The 25635-nt window shown below is 43.5% G+C and overlaps 4 protein-coding genes across 6 annotated transcripts; 3 read left to right on the forward strand and 1 right to left on the reverse strand.

The window, feature by feature from the left end:
* Positions 1450 to 3064, forward strand: LOC8054228 (transcription factor bHLH84). Its single transcript, XM_021451519.1, has 5 exons — positions 1450 to 1971; positions 2081 to 2332; positions 2456 to 2521; positions 2643 to 2708; positions 2811 to 3064. Exons 1-5 carry the CDS (start codon positions 1483 to 1485, stop codon positions 2904 to 2906), a joined length of 969 nt encoding a protein of 322 aa, XP_021307194.1. The 5' UTR covers positions 1450 to 1482; the 3' UTR covers positions 2907 to 3064.
* On the forward strand, positions 7201 to 9694 carry LOC110434486. 3 transcript variants are annotated; one of them, XM_021458619.1, is made up of 5 exons: positions 7201 to 7374; positions 7900 to 7999; positions 8087 to 8159; positions 8236 to 8301; positions 9282 to 9694. In XM_021458619.1, exons 2-5 carry the CDS (start codon positions 7968 to 7970, stop codon positions 9351 to 9353), a joined length of 243 nt encoding a protein of 80 aa, XP_021314294.1. In that variant the 5' UTR covers positions 7201 to 7374; positions 7900 to 7967; the 3' UTR covers positions 9354 to 9694. The 3 variants fall into 3 exon arrangements, with proteins under 3 accessions (XP_021314294.1, XP_021314298.1, XP_021314302.1); XM_021458623.1 differs by having other exon boundaries at positions 7208 to 7374; positions 7952 to 7999; XM_021458627.1 differs by having other exon boundaries at positions 7208 to 7374; positions 7955 to 7999.
* On the forward strand, positions 11814 to 18408 carry LOC8081865. The gene is made up of 9 exons (XM_002465633.2): positions 11814 to 12315; positions 13605 to 13764; positions 13834 to 13895; positions 14001 to 14095; positions 14293 to 14406; positions 15109 to 15171; positions 15264 to 15361; positions 15456 to 15886; positions 16720 to 18408. Exons 1-9 carry the CDS (start codon positions 11916 to 11918, stop codon positions 18258 to 18260), a joined length of 2964 nt encoding a protein of 987 aa, XP_002465678.1. The 5' UTR covers positions 11814 to 11915; the 3' UTR covers positions 18261 to 18408.
* LOC8081866 (formin-like protein 8) lies at positions 19555 to 24057 on the reverse strand. Its single transcript, XM_002468269.2, has 4 exons — positions 22179 to 24057; positions 21894 to 22096; positions 20889 to 21130; positions 19555 to 20747 (listed from the first exon to the last, which is right to left on the reverse strand). The coding sequence occupies exons 1-4, from the start codon at positions 23771 to 23773 to the stop codon at positions 19962 to 19964; spliced, it is 2826 nt and encodes a 941-aa protein (XP_002468314.2). The 5' UTR covers positions 23774 to 24057; the 3' UTR covers positions 19555 to 19961.

Below are 25635 nucleotides of genomic sequence, written 5' to 3' on the forward strand. Positions count from 1 at the left end.
TCCTGGCTGCGGGGATTCTTTGGACGCGAAGAGCCTGGCCTAATAGACACGCGAACCAGACACACATCAGTTCTCGCACCCGCAGAACGTGGCCCCATATTGGGACAATTCCAACAGCTTAACTATTTTTGTTGTGGAGACTATTTTAGAACTTGTATGACAGAAAAATAGGTTCGAACAAGATATGTTATTTGGTTTTGTAAAATATAAAGTTGGTTATCTCTTTATTTTCGGTGGTCATATACAGCCAACTACTAGCACTAGCTATCTGATTTTGTAAGATAACAACGCTGTTGTAGTTTGCTTCTTTTTTAAGAAGTTATCTATTTTATAAAATAGCTCAACAATGAAATTTGGCTACTAAGTTTAGTCAAGCTCTTGAAGTTGCTCTTACACTTGAGAGTTAAATAATTTGATTTTTAATAAGGAAAGTACCGTGGAATTTTCCTACAAAAAGTACCGTGGAACTATTCAGGCGGGGTACAGTGAGAAAAGAACGGTGCGTAATGCATGTCGTTCCTCAAAAAGAGCAGCGAATGGGTTACACAAAGCTTAGCCATATACATTGGTACGTGCCGGCAAGAGACAGACAATATACGCGTTCACAATTTGGAACGAGGAGACTAGAAAATAAACACACGCACGAATGCAGCTAAACTATCATATGTTTACCAATTAATACGGAGTAGAAGACAATAGAATGATGCCCGGTCAGTCTAAGTTATAGGCAGCATTGCAGCAATGCAAATGATGCCCGGTCACACGCACGCACACACCAAACAAAAAGAGAAAGTTAGTTGTGAAGTCCCTATATGTGGGAGGCAAAGATTAGAATCAATGATATGATGAAGCAACAAAAACTATATATCTCCTCCTTGCGAAATTATAATGGCAAAGAACTCTTCCCCACGATCTCGCCGACTTCTTCACGACCACCTCGTTCTTTATTCCCCAACCACAGTCCTACCATCCAAGTCTCTTGTTTTTGTCATCCAAAATGCAAATCACACTTTTAAGACTACCACTGTACATTACTCTAGAAATCACCCAATCATTCCTGCCTATTGCAGCCAATTATTATTCATGTAATCATCTGGATTCTCAGGATCCCCTCATTGCCCCCATTTCGTTATTTGCCCCCACAGACGAAATAATCGTGTGTGTTTTTAACTAAATTTTGCGTCTCATTTTCCTATTACATCATTGCGCGATTTTCAGCAGTTTTAGCTGTCTAGTCTAGCTAGCATCTCCAACTGGAAATATAATGCTTTCTCATGCCCAGAATGCTTCGAATTAAACAAACCCGCCAGTCTGATGTTGAAGGCGCAAATGGTCAGACTTGTACGCGGCAACTAGATGTTTAACTGAACTGAAAACTAGAAGCTGTGCCCTGTGCTAGTGCTGCTACTATAAATTCAGACACGCCCAACCTCATTTACCAGTAGCTAGGCCATCATACCAACTAGTACCGAAGGAAAAACAATGGAGTCCTCCGAGGCGAGCTGGCACTCGTTCGATCCGTCAGTCGCCGTGGAGGACTCCGAGACAATGGCCCAGCTGCTCGGCGTCCAGTACTCCGGCAACGAGCAGAAGCAGCCGACGCCGACGGCCATGTACTGGCCTGGCCAAGAAACTGACCAGTACTACAGCTCGGCGGCGTACCCGTACTACATGCAGATGCAGCAACACAACTCGGGCGCAAGCTGCTACGACCATGGTTACTATGGCAGCAACACGTTCACGATGACCGGCGGCGACTTCTTCGTGCCGGAGGAGCAGATCATGGCGGCGGACCCGAGCTTCATGCTTGATCTGAACCTCGACTTCGAGTACCAGGACGGTGAGGGGGCCGGCCGCGGCTGCGGCGGCGGCAACACGCCGGCGATAGGCAAGAGGAAGCGGGAGGACCAGAAGGGCGAGAGCACCACGTGCACCGTTCCAAAGAAGAAATCGCGATCCACCGCAATACCGGTAAGTGTGCATATATGCCATGCCATGAACTCGTGATCGTAGGCCATTTCAGTGCATTTGGATGGGCTACATGCCTGACGGACGGAGTGTCCGTGTGATGCATCATCAGGTGCAGAAGAAGGGCAAGAAGGCGCAGAAAGGCCGGTGCAGCCGAGGCAACCAGGAGGAGAGCAACGGCGGCGGCGACGTTGCACGACAGCAACAGTGCTCCAGCAACGGCTACCTGTCTGACGACGAGTCGCTGGAGATGACCGCGTGCAGCAACGTGAGCTCGGCGTCCAAGAAGTCGTCGTCGTCGGCAGGTGGGAAGGCCAGGGCCGGACGTGGGGCCGCCATCGATCCGCAGAGCCTCTACGCCAGGGTAACGAGATCGAAATTCTCGCTCGGCAACCGCGATGATGTTGCATGTAGTTTCATGCGCTTGCTCTGCCTGCTGCTGTCTGAAAGTAGATTCTGAAGTTTTTTCCTGCTTTTGGTGATGCAGAAAAGGAGAGAGCGGATCAATGAGCGTCTGAAAGTATTGCAGAATCTTGTGCCCAATGGAACCAAGGCAAGTTTATACCAGTGGCTTGAGACGAAAAAAGAACTCGCAATAGTTTTTCTGAACGCTGAAAAAGCTAGGAAAAACGAGCCGTTCTAGTTCTAACGTATGTACGGCCGTGTTTTTTCAGGTAGATATCAGCACGATGCTCGAAGAAGCAGCTCAATACGTCAAGTTCTTGCAGCTCCAGATCAAGGTTGGTTCTTGCAAAATTCTAGCCCCTAGCCAAAATCTTGTTGGTGTGAGCGAAAAAATCATGTACTAGTATTCAAAACTTTTTTTTTTTTGTTATGCGCAGCTGTTGAGCTCAGATGATATGTGGATGTTCGCTCCGATCGCCTACAACGGGGTCAACGTTGGCCTCGACCTCAAGATATCTCCACCGCAACAATGACGATCTACGCCAATGTGAAGATTGCCGATGTTCACTGGCAAAAGCACATATATAGATTCTTTCGTGTTTGTATTTTTGTTTCTTGTTCTTGAATTCATATATATGTAAGATTCAACGCTAAGGACAGTCGGTTACAATGAACCACTTTTACACTCTAACCAGTGGCCTCCTCGAAAAATAGACTCTGAATGACCTGACTATTTATAATCTTATTATTTGCCCAAGATCAAGGGCAAACTAGGAGCAACAAATTTCCTTCCAAGTGAAACAATTCTATGGAAATAATAAGATTATAAATAGTCCAAGCATTATAATCTAGTACCTTTATGTTCACAATTACAAAATTCTTTAATGAAGGTGGATATTTTTTATTAATGGAGACCGGCATTGTAGCCGTCTCCAATCAAAGGCCTCTATTAGTGCGGATTTTTTTTAAATCAGATTATTAGTGCGGATTAACGAAGGCGATTGCTTTACCCGTTTCGATTTGATCTATTTACGGAGACGAGTGTCTTAAAGTGCCCGCCTTCGTTAATCCTGTTAGAGGCGGACATGTTAATTGTTCTTCGAAAAAAACCAAAAAAATAATTTTAGAAAGTCAAATCCACAACCTTCCGCTTCAACACCACCATTTTTTTACCACTGCACCACACACTCATTCATGTCTATAGATAATATGCTATCTATTTATATCAATATTTTGTAATATTATATTGGATATTTTGGCTACTAAATAAACTTAAATAAAAATACTTTTAGCTATAAAATTTTAAATTTTTTCAAGTACTACAACTTTGGTATAAGATGTATCTTCATCAGAGATAGTTTAAAAAATTCAAAATTAGAGTCTCAAAACATGTGAATTTTAAACACATATTTGAGACTCTAGATGACTTTAAATAAAAAACTTATCAATATCAAAGATGTAGATCATGTCAGCCATTAGAAATTTGGTATTAACTATGTGAACATTTGATATCGTTTAGGAACTCTAAATTTTAAATTTCAAAATCTATAATCTTCAAACACATATTTGAGACTTTAAATATCTTCAGATATTAAACTTTTCAACTATAAAGTTGTAGATTATATTGAGAACCATAACTTTTACGTAGACCATATCAACATCCGAGATCATTTGATAATTTTAAATTTCAAATTTTAAAATCTGTGCACTTACAACAATATATTGGGACCCAAAACATTTGCATTTAAAATTTTTTTCAACTACAAAGTTGTAGATCTCATCGAGAGCTACAATTTTATATAAAGTTTATCTTCATCCAAATTCATATGAAAAATTATTTTTTTATAATAATTAACCGAGGCGAACATCTTAAGACGCGCTCGCCTTCGTAAATCGATCGCCGCCTTCAAAAATAGTTGATTAACAGAGGCGGACGTCTTAAGTTGCCATCCTCCATTATGGCGATCATCTCTGTTAATCGAGCATTAACTGAGGTGATCACTTGGCCCATGGCTTGGTCATTGATTAACAGAGACGGGTAACCAGACACACCTTCATTAATAAAATCGCAATGTCTTGCAAAATCATTCATGCAGTTATGATTTTAGCCCCAAATGCACTAAAAATAATATGGGCAATGCAAAAAAAATCATCCTTTCGCACCCAATAACCCAAATTAGAATAATTAGTCCATGTATTTCTCAAAGTTGATTATCTTAATTCATATATATGTTTATCACACACAAGGTAATAATAGTAATAACTACGGGATCTATACTATGTCCATGACAATGACTATACTCTCATATTCAAATTCAAATGTGAACTTAGCAACTCTCTAGACAAAGAGTCCTAATAATTGATTGAAACACAGCGAACTGATGATTTATAATGGTTTAGAAACACAATAACTAGAAATTTATTATGGACAATGCAAAAGAAATAACAAGATCATCCTTGCGCACCCAATAACCCAAATTAGAATAATTTGTCCATGTCTTTCTCAAAGTTGATTTCCTTAATTCATATATATGTTTATCACACACAGGGTAATGATAGTAATAACTACGGGATCAGTATGTCCATGACATCTAATGACTATACTTTCAATTTCAAATTTAAATGTGAACTTAGCAACTCTAGACAAAGAGTCCTAATAATTGATTGAAACACAGCGAACTGATGATTTATAATGGTTTGGAAAACACAATAAAATCGACTATAAACCCCCTACCATCAAAATAGTGCCATTCAAATATAGGATGGCCCACGTATAGTCTTCGTGTTCTTTTCTCCAGAAAAAAATGGCATAGATACAATATGCATGGAGCTTCAATGTATACCGTTCCTGATGTGCTGCCATGTGTATACCAACAAAATATGCATACTGGATATATGCACCTTTTTTTAAAAAAAATTTGTTGTACCGAAATAATTCATTTTTTCTTTTTATCTCTACTATAATTGAAATATTCTCCAGGCAAATCTCACCTACAAGATCAACGACTCACAACGCATATCCTACAGATTTAATGGCCTAGATTAGAAGTATGATCACGACCTTACACACCCTCAGTCTCGCGTCAATAACACATTACACAAATTCACCACGCGTGCGGCTCCGTCGCCCGCCACGAGCGCGGCCACAGCTCACCTGGCCGCCGCTGCTCGCCCCAGTGCTGCGCCGCCCGCCGCGCCCGTCGGAGCTGCACCAGTCCACTCGCCCGCTCGTCCTCGCAGCGCGCTGCCCGACCATCGCCCGCCACCCGCCGCCCGGCGCGACTCCCGTCGCGAGCGCGGCCACTGCTCACCCGCCCGCCGCTGCTCGGCCACCGCCCGCCGCCCAGCGCGCCGCCGGCCACGAGCGCGACGCTCGACGCTGGTGCTAGAGCCGCGAGACCGTCGTCGTGCTCCGTCCGTCTGTCGCCGTAGACGGAGAGAAGGGCATCCATTGTAATAGAAATTTTTTACCGTGTTCACTTTGTAAAACTGCTAGAGAGAAGAATTTTCTGATTTGGGTTTGATTAATTACGAGAAAGTTTTGTGTTCACTTTACAAATAGCCCCGGGAAAACACACTTATGGTGATTTTACCAAGTTTTAGAATACTAAATTATTGGAGAGAGATCTTTTTTTGACTTGCCAAATAAAATAACGACTTGCTAAAACTAATGATTGCCAAATAAATCTTCATATCATAGCAGTAAAGGGGTGGCTGCTGCTTTCTTGACCATTGGTGGCATAGCAAGCGGATCCCATATTCCTGATTTTTTCCATGCTGCATTTGATTGTTCTATCTATTTTATCTTCCATAGTTCCAGCTTCAGTTTAGTAAAGAAGTAATATCCTGTCAATGGCTTTAGTATTTACATGAGTTTGTTCGTGAATAACAAAACCAGTTTGATGTGAGAATAGATGGGGCTCATTAGCTTTTTCAGTCTAATTCACCAGATTGTCAGATCAATTTATAAAGACTTGTAATGATCTCAGTTTGAGTATTTGTGCAATACAATTATACAAATTGCTTATATCTGGTGATTGCTAAGTTTTGACATGGTAAATGTGTTCCTAAATACAAAAGTTGGTGCTAATTTAGTCTTTAATATTCAGACCTTAATTTGTGGTTTTGCTCCTGGTTCAGTATTCAAGACTGAAAATTTCTTGAAACTTTGATAAACTTGGCAGATAGTCCTACCAGCGTTGGCACCAGCTAAAAATAGAGAGAATATAATATTACACACTAGAATGCCAACTTTATATGCACCCTTAATTCGTGATGGGAGAATAAATAAATTCTATCTGTATGTTCTCTTATCTGGAGCAGTTTTGTATAATGATCTAGACCATCTGAAACTTAGGAGTATTTTAATTTCCTTTTAGCCTTGTGTATAATTTAGTGTTTGTTTGTCTTTTTGGCATTGCGTGATATACTAAAGATACGTGCCTGATTTTGTAGGCATTTTTTTGTTTTATTACTCCTTTAATCGATCTCTACAATTTTGTTTTTCTTGCTTGTTTGTCGAGTAAGGTAGGTATATGTCTACACTAACTACAATTAAGTATCTTTTTTTATGGACTTGTTACCAAGGTTACAAGACAAATCACGAGCATTTGTAGATCAACTATGTTCCTCAACTTTTCTATATAGCATTTGTTAAAACCAAATATATATTCCCAAATGAAGTACCGTAATTTTCATATAGACTTTTTTGTTAGTGGGGTAGGTTTGTTTTTTAGTTTTATGATTTATTTTAGTTTTATAATTTTTTTCTAAATATCACTGTAGCGTTAGTAAAAAAAACTGTTCGTCACGAGTTGTACTTGTACTCCTGCAAGTGCAACTCACGCACCTGCCGCCCTGCGGCTTGTCGAAGAAACACCTGCCTTCTCCCGTTCACCCCCGCGCGCTGTACCTCTCGTCCGTTCGTATCCGCCGCCCCCTACGAGGCTACGCCAGGTGCCAGGTCTTCGTCGGGCCCGTCGCCGGCGACAAGCACCACAGGTATGCCCCCGTCTCTTCCTTTTGCTCTGTGCGCGAGCGCCCAAACCCTAATGTAAGTTATCTGTATTCGGATTTGATATAACTATACACTTATGTACTGACAACTCAATTCGACTTTTGCAAAATTATCTTATGCATATGTATGTGTACGCCCATGTCCTGTACTGGGTTCGTCCTGCACGCTTAAGATCGATCGTTGTTGACTCCATAGGACTTGTACGCCTCACTTATGGTTCTCCTCAGTCCTCCCCTCCCTCCCAAAAAATTGGGCGTTTGGGTGGAAACTCCCTTGCTGTTTTCTCTGTTTCTTGGAATGTATAGTAGCTTGTCAATCGAGTGTACGTATTCCTATTTTTTTGTAGTTGACTCTGTTTCCCTCCCTACCAATTAACTTGTAATCGATTGCTTAGTAGAACATGTTACACGCCTGCAATGGCATTTGTATATCTGATAGTTATATGCAGCACGGTGGAGGAAAATTGTGAATTGGATTGTCTAATATAGTAATATTTTGTTAATTTGCAGGAGACATATCAAGTTTTTTTTTTGACAACTAACATTTCCATTAATTCCTCAGCAGCAACTTGCTGATAATGGATCCGAAGCATTCGGCTGAAGTGTCCAAGTACTGTTTCTTGACTACTAGTATCTTTTAGCACCAAATAAATCATAGTTTCCGTTCATTCATAAGATAATAAAAGGCCATCTGCAGGCATTTGGACAAGCAAAATCGAGCACTAATGGAAACATATCGAGCAATGTCCCATGAGTTGCATAAACTGCAGGTGACCCTCTGATATTATGAACTTTTTGCTGCGGCATTAACATTTGATATACTGATCTTGTTAAAACTTTTTACAGACAGAAGAAGAGACAATCATGCGCAAGTTGTATGAACTGATGTCCGCGGAAGGGCTTCTTCCAAAGGTTACATTCTTTGCTTACCTATGGATGATATGATGTTACAGGGCTGGTTCCAGTGTTGGAATTATTCTTTTGGAGCTAGGGTCATGTTTCCATTAATCCAACTGTGTTTGTTTTATTTTTCTTATTTTAATTTAGATTGCTCAGCAATTTTTTGAAATTTCAGTTAGGACTGGAACATATAGTGCATATATTATATTATACAGTAGAAGGATTCAGGACATGAAGGTAAGAAGAGATTTTGTTCAAAAAGAAGATAAGAGGAATTAACCTGCAACTTTCTAATAGTGTTAGACTTGTTAGTCCTTACTGGTTTCACTATATTGCTCTTTTATTTTAATGTTGAACAAATGACTAGCATAGTAGTTATGGTAAAAATTCTCATATGACAGACATGTCTAGGGTAAAAAGGAGATTCTGATAGAAGTAACCTGGATTGATATGATCAAGTTTTTCTTTTTGAGTTTACATCTTCTGCTGTTCAAGCAATCTAGTTCCCATGCTTGCGAGACCTAACTGATGTTCTGACAGAAGTAAACCTGCATCTTCTACTACTGTTTGAGAAATTTATAGCATCCATATGTAAGACCAAAAGGAGGTGCTGTGATACAAATAACATGTTTCTTTCAAAGAAATTGTAGAACCTCTGGATTGAGCTTAACTAGCATAATTTAAGGAACTATTTAGATTTAAATAGAAGATTGGAATAATCCCACACCTATAGGCACAGGAGACTACTGGTTATGGGCGTTGATATTTACCCTACTGAATCCAGTATTCATCATGGTGGCACCTGAAGTAATTGCTGAATTGATAAAACAACACCTGCTCCCACCACTTTCATTGCAGTCCCTGCATGAATAGATGCTTTGTTTCGTTCGACTTGCTTCTCATGTTTATGCTGCTTAGTTCATCCTTTTTCTACTGCACTTTGGATGTAATGATCAAAAGGCTTCATTTAGTGTTTCTAATAATTGATGCAGCCCAAGAAAGAAAAGCAACAGGGCGAAAATGTTGTGGGATCAACTCTGGAGAGCAAAGAACAGGAACCATAAAATCTTATGCGACTTGCAATATGATCTGACACTGATGCCAGTTCATCCGGAGAGCTAGTGTTTGTTAACTTCTGCATAGCAGTACTCTACCATCACGACTTGGTGACCGCTACATTTAACTCCACAGTTGAAAATTTAACCTGAGTATTAGTTCTCCGAGGAATTACATACAGACAAACAGAATGATTCATTTTGCTCCTATGCTTCACCTGAGGTTTTATATTTTGTTTTCCCCTTTCTTAGAGCTATCTGTTCCCAGGAATCGCTTGTATCTTTCTTTTCGTTTTGGCTGACACAAGTGTTATGGATTCTGATTCCTCCAATATAAGTTCAATGCACAACCCCCCCCCCCCCCCCGACCTCTGGCACTGATAGAGTGTTCTGTAGCCGGCCTTGTTTACTTCCAAAATTTTTTGCAAAATAGAAACAATAGCACTTTCGTTTGTATTTGACAAATATTGTCCAATTATGGACTAACTAGGCTCAAAAGATTTGTCTCGTCAATTTCGATCAAACTGTGTAATTATTTTTTATTTTTATCTATATTTAATACTCCATACATACGTTTAAAGATTCGATGTGACGGGGAATCTGAAAAATTTTGCAAATTTTTTTAAGAAACTAAACAAGGACTTCAAATTAATACAAGAAGATTTGCAAACTAAACAAGTTTCTTCTTGTATTAATTACAAGATTTATATTTTGAAAGTATTTTCTTTTAAATAATCGAAACTATCAGCCCATTTTTTTTCATTTCAAGCAAGTTTCTTCTTTATAATCCCCCTAATCATGCGAGCGGTTGACCCGTCCCTGGTGAGATTTTACGTAAAAAAAGTAACATTGCACCTTTTTTTTCCCTGGAATATATTGTACACAATTTTGAGTCTATCCTTCGTTCGTCCTCAACTTGTTACTAAAATTACTGGATGCAAAGCTGAAAAAGGGATGTTCTTTTACCTGGCAAAGTATTATTGCTGGTTTGGAGTGTTTCAAGAAAGGATGTATCTGGAGAGTTGGTGATGGGTCCCAAATAAAAATCTGGGAGGACAATTGGATCCCATCAAGTCATAATTTGAAGATTGTAACACCTAGAGGAAATAGTCTGATTACAAGAGTGGAGGAACTCATTAACCCAATCACGGGTGCATGGGACATGCAACTAATCAGGTCTATGTTCTGGAAAATTGATGTAAACAGAATACTACAGATTCCTCTAAGAGAAGGAAGAGAAGATATTGTGGCGTGGCACTACACAAAAAATAACTTCTTCTCAGTTGGATCGGCCTATCATCTACAATGGTTACATAAGTTTGGAGAAAATAGAATTAATGAACAAGCAAGTGGAATAGGTGATGATAAGGTGTGGTCTCAGCTATGGAAATTGGAGGTGCCATCAAAAATAAAAATTTTTGGTTGGAGGGTGCTACATGGTCTCATTCCATGTAAAGGTATTCTGGCAAACCGGCATATAGAAAATTCAAGCAGCTGTCCTGCTTGTCAATCTCATTGTGAGGACATTAAACATGCTCTGTTCGAGTGCAATCAAGCAAAAGAGATTTGGAGAATCCTGGGAGTAGCTGAAAATATCAACTCGGCGCTATCTCTTCACCATTCGGGGTCAGTTGTTGTTGCTGAGATGATTACGAGGCCAAAGCAGATTGATGAACTGAATCACATTGGGCTTGCTGAATTAATACTCACGGGAGGTTGGTATATTTGGTGGCAACGTCGGCAGTTAACTCATGGGGAGACTGTTCAAAATCCGACAAGAGCAGCACTATCCATTGCAACCTTAACAACGAACTATCAGAGATCACTGAAGAAGGTGGGGAGAACCGGCAAGAAAGAAGAAGGCTGGAGAAGACCACCTGAAGGTGAATTACTGCTGAACGTCGATGCAAGTTATACACCCGAACTCGGATCGGGAGGAACATGTGCGATTATAAGGGACTCAACGGGTTCATTCATGGGGGCTCGAGTTAGCTACTTTGAATTTATGTCTGATGCGATTACTGCTGAAGTGACTGCACTTAGAGAAGGTCTAGTTTTAGCTCAGACAATGGGATGCAATAGAATAAGAATTCAATCGGACTGCTTGGAGGTAGTGCAGAGAATGAGACAAGGGGTTTTCACAGCTACAATCAGTGGTCCAATTTATGAGCAGTGCGAACTGATGTGGCTTGATTTTGTTTCTATCTCATTAGAACATTGTAATCGTGAAGCAAATGGTGTAGCCCATGAATTAGCTAGAGTAGCGCTTCAAGAGAAGCTTACATGTAATTGGGTCAATGAACCCCCTAGATTTCTGCTAGGAGCTTTGGTGAACGATGTAACTGTCATGCAAAATCAATAAAGTGCTCCAAATGGCTTCTAAAAAAAAAAATTTGCACGAAATTTCTTGAGCTCAATAAAGTAATAAGAATATAGTCCGTATTATCTGAAGAAACCTTCAGTCTTCTCACAATTTCGCACAACCCCCTAAACCGAGGAAGAAACCTGCTGACTTCCTTCTCGTTCCCTAGCAGCCAAACCAAAGGCGTCTCCACCTTCCTCGATCCAGCCATGTCGTCCGCGCCGCCTGAGCACCAGTCCAAGCCTTCCCACCACCGCCGCCAGCACCACAACCCCGGGCCGAGGCCGCAGCAGCCGCCGCCGCAGCGCTACGTCCCCAAATCCGCCGCCCCCGCAGCGCCAAAACCCTCGCCCCCGTCCCAGCCATCGCTCACCACCGCGCTCCGATCATCGGCCGCCTCGTCCTCCGCGTCCGGCTCAGGCGGGAGCTCCAGCGGTAGCGTAGGTGGCGGGGCGGTTGATGCATTCGTCGCGTACCTGCCGCATGACGAGGCGGTCGCGGCGGGTCTCGGCGGCCTCGATGCACATGAGTCGCAGGTCGTCGTCGACCTCCTCAACAACGCACTCGCCGCGCTCCTCCGGGCCAAGCCTCGCGAGTTCTGGCTCCAGGGTAAGCGTAACATTCGCCTGTGGATTGCTCGTTGATCGAACCTGCTATTGCTTGCTTCAGTATAGTTGGTCGACTGAATTTAGTGCTCCTTCCGATGCTTATACGTTCGGAACAAACCAATGCTGTCCTCTAAGTATAAAATTCATGTGAATACTTGCTTGGGAGTTGGGATCTCGTGGTGATTGTGCAATCTCTTTCAGTGATTTTGTTTATTTTCTGCTACTTATCATATACGCATACAATTTAGTGGCTTAAATAGCTGATCTTCTGTTGTTTTTTTGGTTGACAATAATACTGTAAGATGATGAGTCCACATGTAGTTTGATGTCCACCTAACAATTTGATTCTTCTTCTTAACACTACATGCATTGTTTTAGATACTTTCCTGCCTATATGTTAAGTTGCAAATCAAGCCTCTTACCAAATTAGGTTTTGCTGTGCAGTTTAAACTATTCCAGTTTGTTGTGGCAATTCAAGTGACAGGCCCAGAAAAACATATCTCTAGCTATTTGTTATTTGTTAGTTGAATTTTCAGTTATGCTCATATTGTAGAGAAAATCTCAGCTAATCTGTTCAAATCTTTAAAACGCAATCTCAATTGCTCTTTAGATATGAGATGCCTCTGCAGTGGTTTGCATATACATAATGATGATTGGGACAGAAGAGTCCTGCTATCTGAAGTCCTTTATTCGGTGTTTCGGACAAATAACTGTCACATTTTATTTAGCACGGAAATATAAGGTGCAGAAGATTATATTAGTGAACCTATGAGCAGTTGAGCATACTCAACCTCGTGCCTCAGATCTGATCTTTGTGGACCCTCACCTATCTTGGGTTGACTTAAAGACAATCGGATTTAGCATTTAGTCAAATGAAAAGATGGATAAGAGGGATGAGGGAATTCCGACCTCCCACTTGGATCCTAGGCACAAGATTGAGTATGCACATGTTTTCATCATTATAATATTGTGCACCTGATACTTCCTATTAGCATTATCAATTCATGTAATGTCTTGCACTCTTGCCACATTCTTGAATAGTCAGTTAGGGAAACAGGGTAAAATGATGTTTATAGACTTTTCGGCTGCGAATACTAATGTTTAGATGTAACCGCACAGGGATCTGTCAGGTGCCCTAGATTCTCAAACAGAAGTTCTCAATAATCGATAGTACAATAAATAGATTAGTTAATATGATTAATTTAATATGTCGTCGTTCCACAACTGGTACTTAACTACAGCTGCATCTAAACTTTGTCAATGACTATGCTAACTTCTGTTCTTTCCCAGTGGCACAGAACAGTTCTCTGCATGAGTTCCTTGATAGTTATCTACAATTCAGGCACAGGTGGTATGATTTGCCACACCGAGGCCCAAAGGGGACTGTAGCAGGCTTGGTTGTTGGGGAGCTTGAGCTTTGCCGTCGTGTATTTATGGTCCTCTACCGCATGTGAGATTTCTGTCATTTCCCATCTTCGTTGTTTTGTTACCTTTTCACTGAGTTGTTTTTGTGTTTTAGATCCTCAAATAAGGATCCCGGAGCAGGTCGTGGTGAGTCCCTTAGCATGAAGGAGCATGCAGGTGAAATTATGTCACTCATTTATTCATTGTGTGGGGTTTATTGATTCCACCATTGGTTTGAATATACTGTATTTGTATTCTCAATCCCACAATGTTCCTTTGTAGCCCTTCTGCTGGAGAAAAAAATGCTTGATCTGCCAAAATTGTTGGACATATGTGCTATATATGAGCATGACAACGGCAAGTTAACAAGTTCACTGGTGGGTCCCTCAAGTCCTCAACTAGTTTTTTTTTCTCTCAAACACACCCTCAAGTAGTTTTTTTGGTATTTGTTTTTAGACACTTTTATTATTAATATTTTTCAAATTAAAATATATTTTGTTCATTATTTTTAGCTAATTTTTCTTAATTGTGAAAACTTATGCTGACAAAGAGCACTCTCTTTGTGCATCTCCAGGTTACGAATGTTATTAATGTGCAGCCAAGTGTCCTGGATGGCATTAATATTGTCATTCCCCAGTTCTTGAACATTTTCCACACGATGCATGATAGGTGCATGACATCTTTACAGGTCATCTTTGTCTTTTCCCCCCTATTACTTGTGGTTACTCTTAATATTGATAAAAGGTCTTATTTATTTGTAGCAATATTTGATAGCATTGTTTAATAGTACTGTTTGTATGCCCAGAGAAGCCACATATAGGCATGTGGGACTTATCATATTTAATTTACATCTTTCACTCTACTTTTAGATCCAGGATTTTCAGTTTCATTGATCATGCTATAAATTATTATTTATTGCTGATTCCTTAATTTCTCCATTTCATGGTCTCTTTGATGTGTGTGTTATACATGTGTGCAATATCTGGTCAGCTTGGCATAATGTATATAATTTCATACTCTTCTACCTCATTATTGTTTACTGTGTATGTATATCTCTACTAACCTTCTCATAAAAAACTTAGTTCCCTGTCCCTTTCATCATTACTGATGCTAGTTTGGTTAAGAGATTTGTTTCTGGCAGTTGACACAATCTATTAGCTTTTCCAGGACATTGTCATCGTACTTGGCAGCTGAAAATGATAATTAGAATTAAATGATTTCCTTTAAAGTGCATCAAAATTTCATATGCAAGTGTTTACTTATTGTGCTTAATCTTTATGGGCCAATAATAGCAACAATGAATTTGTCATGCATTCTCAGCTATTGGATAATAGTTCTTTCCTGATATCCTATATGTATTGGACCCCATCTTAACGGCAATTAAATTCAGGTGCTCACTTCAACCAGATCAATTGATAATGGATATGTTCAGCTTCAGAAAGATTTCTTGGAGGTTACTTCTATCAATGCAGAACTTATTCTGATTTGCCTGCTTTATATTTTTCCTGTCTCCCTAGAATTGATGATGATGTTGATTGACCACAGGTGTTAGATTTTATAAATGATGCAATTGTTACTCTGGATTCTTTTGTCGGTGCTTATCAACCTGCCGCTTTATTGTTCTGTACTAATTTTGAAATGAGGTGAGCAAGCTTCTTGTTCGTCCATTGATGTTTGATGACTTCAAGATCTTTCCCTGTTTTATCACTTTGTAATAGTCCTTGTCCCTGATTGCAGCTATGGAGTTGAGGAATTGCTGAATGCCCTTGCAAGGTTGTATGATTCATTGTTACCATCATTGCTCCAGGGGTTTAAAATTATGCCCAAGTCCCAGAGCAACACAGAGGCATCACTTGACAGCACACTTAGTGACATTCCTCTTGGTATAAGGATGTTGTCAAAGAGAACAGTGAGATTTGGTTGGAGATTGTTGCACTACTGCTATTTGAATGATCAAGTTAGGGAGCATGATGCTCAAACTTCTACTAAGATGTTTCCAGCTAAAGTCGAAGACCCTATGATCAGGGGAGACATCTTGGTTCAAACACTCAAAGATATAAATAGAGAAGCCACTTACTCTTCTCAAGTGAAGCATGGAAATACTTTCCTCCAAGCACTTGAAAGTGAATTTCAATTGATGAGCCAGATTGGTGATATTCGGAACAAAGGTACACAATGGAGTTCTTCAATCAAATGCATAAATAGTACTTGCCATATTTAGTATACGATCCTAGCTTATTTGCACAAGTCATCTTAAAGTGTTAGTAGCTCATGAAGGACATTTTCTGCACACATTTATGAAAAATGTTTATTCTACTGTGATGCCTGCTCTTACAATCACTGTGAGTTAACACAATGGAAAAGGTGACATGCAAGAGTTGTTTCATAGAAGCTTAGACTTTCCAGTTTTATGATGTATCAGTCTCCCAATAAATGGCAAAGTTTGGATAGCAGGATCACAATTCTGTGTTATTAAAAGGAAATTTTCTTGGCAGAATAATTATTCAATTCATGCTTATTATGATTGTATTCATTTGATTGTCTTGTTTCCCCCATCATATAGCCTGTTGTTTGCTGCTGCTTGTTTTCCTGTACACTTCTAGACTATGTATAATGAAGCGATGTCCTTCCATGAACCCACATGCAGTTTTACAAACCTCCATCTACTTAATAAGGTTGCTAATCAAAGTGTTTCTTAGGTTTAGTTTTCTTACTGAGTTCTAACGTGTTTCTGTATTAAGAGTCAATTCTAGAGTGATTTAAGGAGGATTTTAACGCCAATGAAAGCTTCTATTTTTGTTGATATCATCGTTGATACTTGATTTATGATTCCATAATTGTTCATTGTTTCAGTTATTTCTGGATTCTGTCATGTGAATATTTTACCGCAGCATTTTTAATTAATTAATGTACATGCTACATTTTTCTTTTCTTTTCGAATTTAATCTGATGGTGTAGTCCTTTTGTGTAATGTGATTTTTGTTCCTTGAACTCATAACAGGATGGATATACATGGATGATGAGCAGTTCCAGTTCTTATCACGTTTGTGTGGATCTACTCACACTTCTTGGAATGGCATACCTGATTTGCCAGTCTCTTCTCATCATGGTGGTGAATTACAACAGAAGGATGAGGAAACGGCAATGGTTGAGTCCAAGATTAGTCAGATAAGGGACCTTTTTCCTGATTATGGGAAGGGTTTCCTTTCTGCTTGCCTGGAAGCCTACAACCTGAACCCTGAGGAAGTTATCCAAAGGATATTAGAAGGAACACTTCATCAAGATCTTCTAGCATTGGATACTTCATTAGAAGAGATGCCACAGAAAAAACTTGCACCAACTGCTGTGAAAGATAAAGGGAAGGGCATATTGGTGGAAACTGCACCTCAAATTACAAAGAAACCTCATAAAGTTGCTGAGACACATTACATTGTTCAAGATGGCCCATCTTCAGCAACTTCATTGGCATCACAAGGTCCATCTTCTGCAATTTCATCAGCATCCCAGGGATCATCTTCTGCAATTTCACAAGCATCCCTCGGGCCATCTTCTGCAATTTCATCAGCATTCCAGGGATCATCTGCTATTTCATCAGCATCTCTGGGCCCATCCTCATCCGTATCATCTGTCCCAAAAGGTAGATTTACAAGGAAGGCCAATGATGATTTGCCAGACACTGCAATCCTGGACTCGAAAAATGCTAAAGATGCAGCTAGATCTGTTATCCTTGACTCACAGTATGAGTATGAAGATGAGTATGATGATTCATTTGATGATCTTGGCTTCAGTGTGGTAGAGTCAAGTTATGAGGAAACTGATGGTGCCAATGACGCTGAGGCTTCATCACATGGCCCAAGATGGAGTTCACAGAAGAAACCACAGTTTTATGTCAAAGATGGGAAGAATTATAGCTACAAGGTTGCTGGTTCGGTTGCTGTATCCAATGCTCGAGAAGCAGCTGCCATGAGGCAAACTCAGAAAGATACAATCTATGGTCTGGGTCGTGGTGGAAATGTTCCTTTTGGTGTCTCGAACAGGCAACATATAGATGTGGAGGAAGAGGAAGTTGGTGATGCTGACAACTCAGGCAGAGGTTCAAATTCCCGTGGCCGAGGAAGAAAAGGTGGCAGGGAAGGCAACCGTCCAGAGGAAAATGAGAGCTCCAATGGACGAGGCTCTGGCTTTGGTGGTAGAAGAGGAGGTTGGAATCAGGGCAATCCGGCTGAGGAAAACTGGAACCCTAATGGTCAACAAGGTTTTGGCCGTGGTAGCAGAAGAGGGGGCTGGAATCAGGGTGGCCCAGCGAAGGAAGACGGTAACTCTAGTGGCAGGCAAGAAGGTTTTGGTCGTGGAGCAAGACGGAGCAGCATGAACCATGACCATTATTCAGCCGAGGATAATGAAGGCCATCATGATCCAGCACAAGGCTTTACTCGAGGACCAGCTCCTCGTGGTGGTGGCCATGGAAGGGGAGGTGGCCGGAACCATCACAGGAGAGATCGGGCAATGAAGAAGCATATGCAAGGATTGACAGGGCTTTAGCTGCTGGTAGCCTTCTACTTCTGAAGGGCTGTATTGTAAATGGCATTTTTGGAGGCACTCATACAGTCATACTTGACAATCCAAATTTTTGTGCTTGTTCCATTTTAAATCAAATAATGCCATGAAGTAACCCACATAGGTTGTCGTCTATATTGTTGAAAATAGCATATGTAATTGTCCCCAAAAAAGAGGAAAACGGCATATGCTTTTTAAACATATTTTTAGATCGTTAAATACAAAATTAATATGCTGAATAGTTGAACTAATATTTTTTTTTTACTTTTTTAAACACCCAGAGGAAGAGAAGCCGTGTAGGCGGCTGTAATCATTCGCATAAAAAAAAGATTGGAATATACCCCACCCTTTCTTCATATCTACGCAAAGATGGAACCCTGAAGTGATCATCTGCGCAGAGGAAAGAGGAGTAAAAGTAGACTGTGATGGTATTGGTACCTTCGCTGGCAGTAAGAGCATCTCCAACCAATTTGTATTTGTTGGAGTTTGCCAAGTCCCTAAATATTTTGCCAAAGAAAAAATAAGTTCATCTCCAAGTGTTTCGCATTTTTGACTTGGCATATCTCAAAATAGTGGACCCAACTATTTTTGTCCGGGAATCTTTCATCTTCGCGGGAAATTTTCTCGCGCGTCGCGCGGGCTCCCGTCACGCGCAATTCCTTCGCCCGTCGCCGCTTGGTCCACGTTGCCGCTTGGTCCAGGTTAGGGTGCACCGCGGCATCCAGGTCGCAAGGAAAAAAGAAGGCGGTGTGCAGAAAAAAGAGGCGGCGCGCAGAAAAAAGGAGGCGGCGCGCAGGGGAAAGAAAATAGTCGCGCGCGGGGAGGAGTCGTTTCGCGGGAAACTACCGTGAGATGGGGAGTACGGGCACGGCAAGGAGACCAAGATTCTCGGGATATCAAATTGCCAAGCCATTGTGCCTATGCAAAAATGACAAGTTTGTTCCATCAAATGCCAAGTTTGTCAAAATGCATAAGTCAAATGCAAAACTGTTGGAGAGCAATTTTTTAAGATTTTTGATAAAGTTAAAGAATGCAAAGTCCAATTGCATAACTGTTGGAGATGCTCTAATACTCGCACATCTTTTTCCTCTTCCGTTCTACGTCTCTTAACATTTTTCTTAACGATATTAAGAAGGATGGCCGAGCCCTTTCGGTAGCTTTTCTGCATCCACTAAATATTCATTGCAAGATTGACATAGACAAAATTCCTTCGCTTGTAGAAGGATCCCATTCAACCCAATCCCGCCCCCACCCTCTAAATTGTTATTGTTACCATATATTACGAGGAGAGCAAAATTTACATGCAGATAAGAGATAACATGTTCCCAGATTTTATCAGATGAGAATAATTACATTAGAAGCCATATCCCAGAAGCTGCACTGCACTACTAACTGAAAGTGGGCAGCTTTTCTAAGCCTCAACCTCAATTCCTGCAAGTCACCCAACAAGAGAGAAAGAACCTGCTATGGTTATTTTTCTTTTGTACAAAAAAGAATTTCCACAGGATCCAAAAGTATACCCCCTACCCCCCACCCCCACACCCCGACCTTCGTCCTCCCAACCTTAAACGTGTGCCTCAAGGCATATGCCAATGCAGACATCCGCTTCAGCAGCTAAAACGGGCATAGCTGGTGTGCTGTGTGTTCCTTCCAAAAATCAGTTTTGTGACTGTGATTTGTACTGTCCTAGGATGATGAACTGTCATCATCAGAGTTGTTCTCCCTTCTTTGTCCATACACACTTAGAACTGGCAGTGCGGTGGCTGAAATGCGGAAAGACCTGGCCGACCCAATGACCGTTCTATCTTGCTGCAACCTGCCAACCTCCTTGCAGACATGATCCAACGTCGAGAGGAAGTCCCTCACCACCATGAATATCCTAAGAGGGTGCGCTTCCTCTTTTGAGGTGTCACCATGGAAGTACTCGGTGATGTCTTTTACTCTTATCAAGGCCTTCTTCTCCTCCCCTCTGACTTTCTCTATCTCAGCCTCGGCTTTCTTCAGAAAACTTTGCATTGTCGTAAAGAACTTCTGGCCTTGAGTGCATTGCCTCTCGAGCTGCAAGACCGACTTGATCTTTTCAAGACCTGTTTCTAGCTTATTAACATAACCATGCAACACATCAAAGTCCATCATAGCTGCTTTCTTGACATTTCCTAGCTCACTGCTAAGCCCAGAGACAAGTTTCAGACCTTGCTTCCGTAACTGCTCGTCTTTAGAGCTATGAATAATCATGGCACTTTCTTTTTCAGATTTTGCATCTTCTGATCGAATGATTTCTTGGACGACAAAATGCAACAGTGTTGTTTTACCATCAGTGCCCTTGACATCAGCAAGTTTTAGGAGAGTGTCAAGTTTGAAAGCTTTTGCCTCACCCCGGTTTGTGCCAACATTCATCCGGTTTCCGGTTCTCAGCACTGCTTCGAGGAGTTTCAGGAACAATCTGCTGCCTCTAAGATCTTCGCAGGCTGCCTGAAAACAAGTGAAGAAATGTTAGGTACCTATAAGTCTAAATCTCAATGTGGATTGACACGCAGGTCAATGATAATGGTAGTAATCAAAATGACGAGTGAAAGAAAGACCAATGTAGCATGGATTACCATTTTAGCGTACCTCTAGTGTCTCAAAAGATTTCATTAAGTAATTTATTTCGGTCTCAAAATTGGCTCGGTATAGCATGGCATCAACTCTCTTGAAGGCAAAAGGTATATCAAGCACAGCTTTGAGAAAGCGCTCTGCAGAACCAAGCTTCGATGCATCACCATTATAATCTCGTAGTTTGAGTTCTTCCTCTTTAGTAGGAGCCATCTTGACTAAAGTCTCCAAAAGTTCAGTCCCCAAACATTCAGCGTTGCCTGTTTGATAATACAGTAGAAATGACAAATTAATGGCCCATAAGCTCTATTTTATAGAGATTTATATTTTAAATGTCAAAACAGCTAAGACTGCAATAGGCACCAGCGTGAATCAGTAAACTGATTACGTGTAACATTCAGCCTTTCTGTGTAGAAACAGAGCAATCTGTAGAGAGAATTTAACTAAGATGCTCCACAGCTTGAGTTCAAAAGAATCATTGTCATAAAAGAATAGTTATGACTGCAAAAACAAAACCCAAAGCAAGTGCTATTTTTCCTGCTTAGTTTATCTTTGGATGTCAACACTATCACCAATATTCACTGATACCATCCGCTATAATAGGTGAAAAAATGTTCAGTATAGCAGTCCTGTACAGATTTCATATCCTAGTAAACTGTTGAGATTTGGTTATAAAAAAACATGGTTTCTGTTAGTTTCAACACCTCTTAAGTACCTGTCACTATTGAACTGGTATGCCCATCAAGCTCGAAAAGGAAAAATATCATAGAAGGTTAAGAGTCACTAATATTTGAAAAGAATGCCTTACCAAAGCATCCAGATGCTGAATACCAATAACAGTCGATGATGGCAAATCCAAATTGTGAATTAGAATATAGAAACAAAAAAGGAAACTCTTATTTTAACTAGATTTTTAAAGTCAATTAATGTTTTCGGCATCAGATAGGGAAATTACTTTCAGCAAGAATCCAAACAACAAAATCAGCGCTGCAAAGGCCGAAGGAGCAGTGTAGTGACACTCACCATCCAAGAGTGCATCGGACACCTCATCGTGTGTAACATTCAATGCACGGAGCAGGATGGCGATGTTCTGTGCTTTCTTGGGGTCGAGCACCCTCTCCTCCTGCTTGAATGGTGGGACGGTGGCCTTCCTTCCCGCATCTCTCGGCGGTGCAGCTGGCGTTGAGTTGTTCATGAACAATGCCTCGATCATGTCCTCATCCAACCTGAAAGAAATGCCTCAACATCACGTATATTCACAGATATCCAGCCATTAACAGAACATGTAGTATGAAGCAAGATCTCAACTGGAATGAGCTTGACTTCAGCTGGTCCCAGACCATGGCGCGGTCGGAGGTCGCTCGCACCTTGTCCCAGTGCAGCGGCTTCAGCTTCGGTCGCGGCTCGCCGCTGCCAACGATACCGTCTACCACGTCATCCTGTTTACGCATTGACGCGCTCCCGATACTATCCTCTGCCGTTGCCGCGGTGATCGGCATTGGCATAGCAATGCGAGGGCCCTCAGGTGGCAACGGCTTGAGCAATCGGCGCCGCGACGTCGGTTCGGAAGGCGGCTGCGCGGGCTTCGGGAGGTTATTAGATTGAATCATTGGTGGCGGCGGCGGAGGAGGAGGAGGTTTTGAAGCTGTGATAGACTTCGGCGGTGGCGGTGGCGGTGGAGGAGGTGGCGGCGGCGGCGCTGCTTTGGGTGGTTGCACCGACCGCGGGGACGGCGAGATCACCTGTTTGATGTCAGGGGTCGAGCCGGCAGAGAAGCGCGTGCGCGGGGGCGTACGGCGGGACCGCGCAGGTGGCGGTGTCGGCGCAGCAATGGCCGCCACAGGAGGAAAGCAGTCGCTGGTGAGGCTGGGGAGGCTTCGGCGGGACGCGGTGGTGGTGGTGGGCGGGCTGGACGCGCTGGCCTCACTCCACGTTTCGCCTCCAACCCCGCCGCCGCCGGAGCGCTGGCGCGGCGTGTAGTAGGCATCGTCGTCAGAGGAGCCCACTGTGACCGCGCGGCGCAGCGGCGGGAGCGGCCGGAGCTCCGGGCTCGGGTGGTCGGTGGGCTCGTCGCGGCCCACCCCGCGGCGCGCGCGCTCGCTGCGCAGCTTCCGGTACGGGGACCCAACGAGATCAGCAGTGGTTGGCCCGTGGTGGCGGCCGGGCGTGGTGGGCTCCACCGTGCCGACGTAGAGGAAGTCGGCGGCCGAGGGCGCAGAGTGGTGGCGCGCGGACCCGCGGTCGGGGCCGAGCAGCTTCTGCGAGTCCCCGCGGCGGCGCGCGCGGCCCGCGATAAGGAACGCGCACGCGAACGCCAGCAGCGCGATGGCCGCGGCCGCGGCCGCCCCCGCCGCGACGATGGTCCCCTTGGCAGGGCCGCCGTGGTGGCCGCCGTCACCGGACCCTGACGAGGCGCTCGGGACGTTGGCGGCGACGGTGGTCGGCGTCGAAGACGTCGTCGCCGTGCCTCCGCCGCCAGCAGGCGCCGTCGGTGGTGCCAGAGGGAAGAAGTCGGCAGGAGGCCCGTCCGGCGTCGCCGGGTCGGAGGTGAAGTCCGGCGCCGGCGGAGGCGGCGGCGACGGCGGCGGGGTCCACTCGATTGGGAACAATGGCTGGTGGAGCACCCGCCTGGCCCCGCCTCCGCCGACATCGCCGGGTGACGCCGACGCCGCGGCCGCCGGCGAGAGACGGCAGCACAGCAGCAACACGACGCACGCTTGTAGCAGCGTGACGGTAGTGGGAGGCATTGGCGGTGCGGCAGGAGAAGAAGAAGAAGAAGAAGAAGAAAAAGATGAAGCGATCGACCGCTGCCTCGGCTTTCTAGAGCGGGAGTGAGGGTGAGGGGAGAGGGAGCGTGGGAACGGGAGTGGACGCCGCCATTTTTGGTTCCGGGGCAGTAACATACATTGCTGCCACCGGCGGAGGGAGGAGATCAACCGTGCCGCTCACACGTGGCGCGGGAATCTGCGGCTTTCCGTTTGCTTCTTCTTTTTTCCTTGCTCTCTTTTCCTTGCCCTGTGTTTGGATCCCACTCGCTCTGAAGAAAAGGAGATCCAATCAGAAACTAGAAGAAATTTCGGTGGTTGTCATGCACAACTATACAAGAAACCGACGAAGGAAAGAAGGTTCATTGACACACACTTTTGGTTGAAAAATGGGGGATTTTTTGCGGTGCCTTTGCAAATTCGGGATGGATTAAAATACAGGTGATGGAAGGTTGGTGCTTGGTTCGCTCGAGGAGGCGAGAAAATATTCCGCAATGGGGCAGTAAACACATGCTGAAATGGAACCTGATTCTTTGCTTGCCAACAAACTCGATGTGATATGATCTTCAGGGCAGAAAGCCAGAAAAGGTCTACTATGGGCTTAAAAATATTCTCCATGGGCTTCATGAGCTCTCGGTGGTCTACACACAGTACGCTACTATCGACCAGCATGAGCACTTGAGCATATGCTACTATGCTAGTACAGTAAACATAGAGAGGGTACTACTATGACATGTGGTCCTGGCCCTGCTCGCTTGTTAGTTAGAACAGGATTTTCATTCCACTGACGTGTGGGGCTCGGTGACAGTACAAGGGCACCATGCCCTTTCCTTCTCCAGGCATGCTGCAACTGCAATGCACCTGCCCGGGTCGCCATCAGCGAGCTGCCGCGACCAACTGCAAACAAACAGCGCCGGGAGCCGAGGAGGACGAGGAGGCAGATTTGTCCCGCGCGCACGCAGCTCCCGGTGGTACGCAACGCACGCAGCAGCTGCCGTTCCACGACGTCGCCTGCACGCCAGCAGCAACCGTCCCGTCCCGTCCCGTTCCGTTCGCCGTGGCCACGCCCATGCCCACGCCAACGCATTATCACTGCATGCCTCGCTGCTGTAGCTGCTGCTGCCGGTGCGTGAACCGCAATGATCAAAAGCTGCGTCGTGCCAAAGGCGACGGTGGTATTGTGTCGTTGATGCTAGTAGGGTTATCAGTATTCATTCAGTGTTGCTCCTTTTTTTTCCCCCACTCTCTTTTATCAGGCGCTTTTGCTCTTGCATCATTGTATCATTCCGGCTAGTTGGGCAGGGATCTTCGAGTGCTTTACTCGCTTTGCTAGTGCTAGCTTAGCTTTAATCCAAAGTGATTTACGGTGGGGAAGGACAACAATGGAGGATGCCTGCCGATGCTGGATGCCCATGCCTTGCCCCCTGACCTGACCTGGCCTGCTCGGAGAGAGAGAGAGAGAGAGAGAGAGATTGCTTGTTGTGTCTTCGGCCGGCGGCCTTCGGCTTCTCTTTTGTCCGCTTTAGTTTAGTGGGTAAAAACTATGCCTGGTGCCGATGATTTGTATAATTGGCACGTCAAGCATCTGCTTTGGCTGGGATCACGTGGAAAGCGCCCAGATCCCGGAGCGCGCAGCGCACTGTCGTCCGCTCCGCTCCGCCCTCACGGTCGGCTACGGGACGGGACGACCGGACGACGGCCGGTGCGTGCGTTGGTTTCGCGGGAATTTCTTGCTTGCCGCTCCGTCACGCAGCCACCACCGCTAGTGCTTGGAAACTCGGGTTTATTCTATTTGTGTGCACCGGAACTCCCAAGGAATCCGTCGATCGGTCGATGATACGACAAACGCCTCTCTTCCAGGTAAATATAAAATTTAAATTTACCGTCCTTAATTATGCCAAACTGCCGTTTCCTCAAAAAAAAATGCCAAACTGCCAACCGTACGTTAGCAATATTCCTCACTGAACATTGGCTAGCTCTGATGTATACTCCGTACTTAC

This window comes from Sorghum bicolor, chromosome 1 (assembly GCF_000003195.3).
Source record: "Sorghum bicolor cultivar BTx623 chromosome 1, Sorghum_bicolor_NCBIv3, whole genome shotgun sequence".
In the NCBI taxonomy this organism is placed as follows: Eukaryota; Viridiplantae; Streptophyta; class Magnoliopsida; order Poales; family Poaceae; genus Sorghum; species Sorghum bicolor.

Excerpts from the sequence above, each read along its gene's own strand:
- LOC8054228 (XM_021451519.1), top strand. The coding sequence starts at position 1,483 with ATGGAGTCCTCCGAGGCGAGCTGGCACTCGTTCGATCCGTCAGTCGCC. Across the intron at positions 1,972-2,080 it reads CGCGATCCACCGCAATACCG|GTGCAGAAGAAGGGCAAGAA; the intron begins GTAAGTGTGCAT and ends ATGCATCATCAG. Across the intron at positions 2,333-2,455 it reads CGCAGAGCCTCTACGCCAGG|AAAAGGAGAGAGCGGATCAA; the intron begins GTAACGAGATCG and ends TTGGTGATGCAG.
- LOC110434486 (XM_021458619.1), top strand. The coding sequence starts at position 7,968 with ATGGATCCGAAGCATTCGGCTGAAGTGTCCAA. Across the intron at positions 8,160-8,235 it reads ATGAGTTGCATAAACTGCAG|ACAGAAGAAGAGACAATCAT; the intron begins GTGACCCTCTGA and ends AACTTTTTACAG. Across the intron at positions 8,302-9,281 it reads CGGAAGGGCTTCTTCCAAAG|CCCAAGAAAGAAAAGCAACA; the intron begins GTTACATTCTTT and ends TAATTGATGCAG.
- LOC8081865 (XM_002465633.2), top strand. The coding sequence starts at position 11,916 with ATGTCGTCCGCGCCGCCTGAGCACCAGTCCAAGCCTTCCCACCACCGC. Across the intron at positions 13,896-14,000 it reads TAGCATGAAGGAGCATGCAG|CCCTTCTGCTGGAGAAAAAA; the intron begins GTGAAATTATGT and ends GTTCCTTTGTAG. Across the intron at positions 14,096-14,292 it reads GCAAGTTAACAAGTTCACTG|GTTACGAATGTTATTAATGT; the intron begins GTGGGTCCCTCA and ends GTGCATCTCCAG.
- LOC8081866 (XM_002468269.2), bottom strand. The coding sequence starts at position 23,773 with ATGTTACTGCCCCGGAACCAAAAATGGCGGCGTCCACTCCCGTTCCCA. Across the intron at positions 22,097-22,178 it reads CTGAAGTCAAGCTCATTCCA|GTTGGATGAGGACATGATCG; the intron begins GTTGAGATCTTG and ends CATTTCTTTCAG. Across the intron at positions 20,748-20,888 it reads AATCTTTTGAGACACTAGAG|GCAGCCTGCGAAGATCTTAG; the intron begins GTACGCTAAAAT and ends ACTTGTTTTCAG.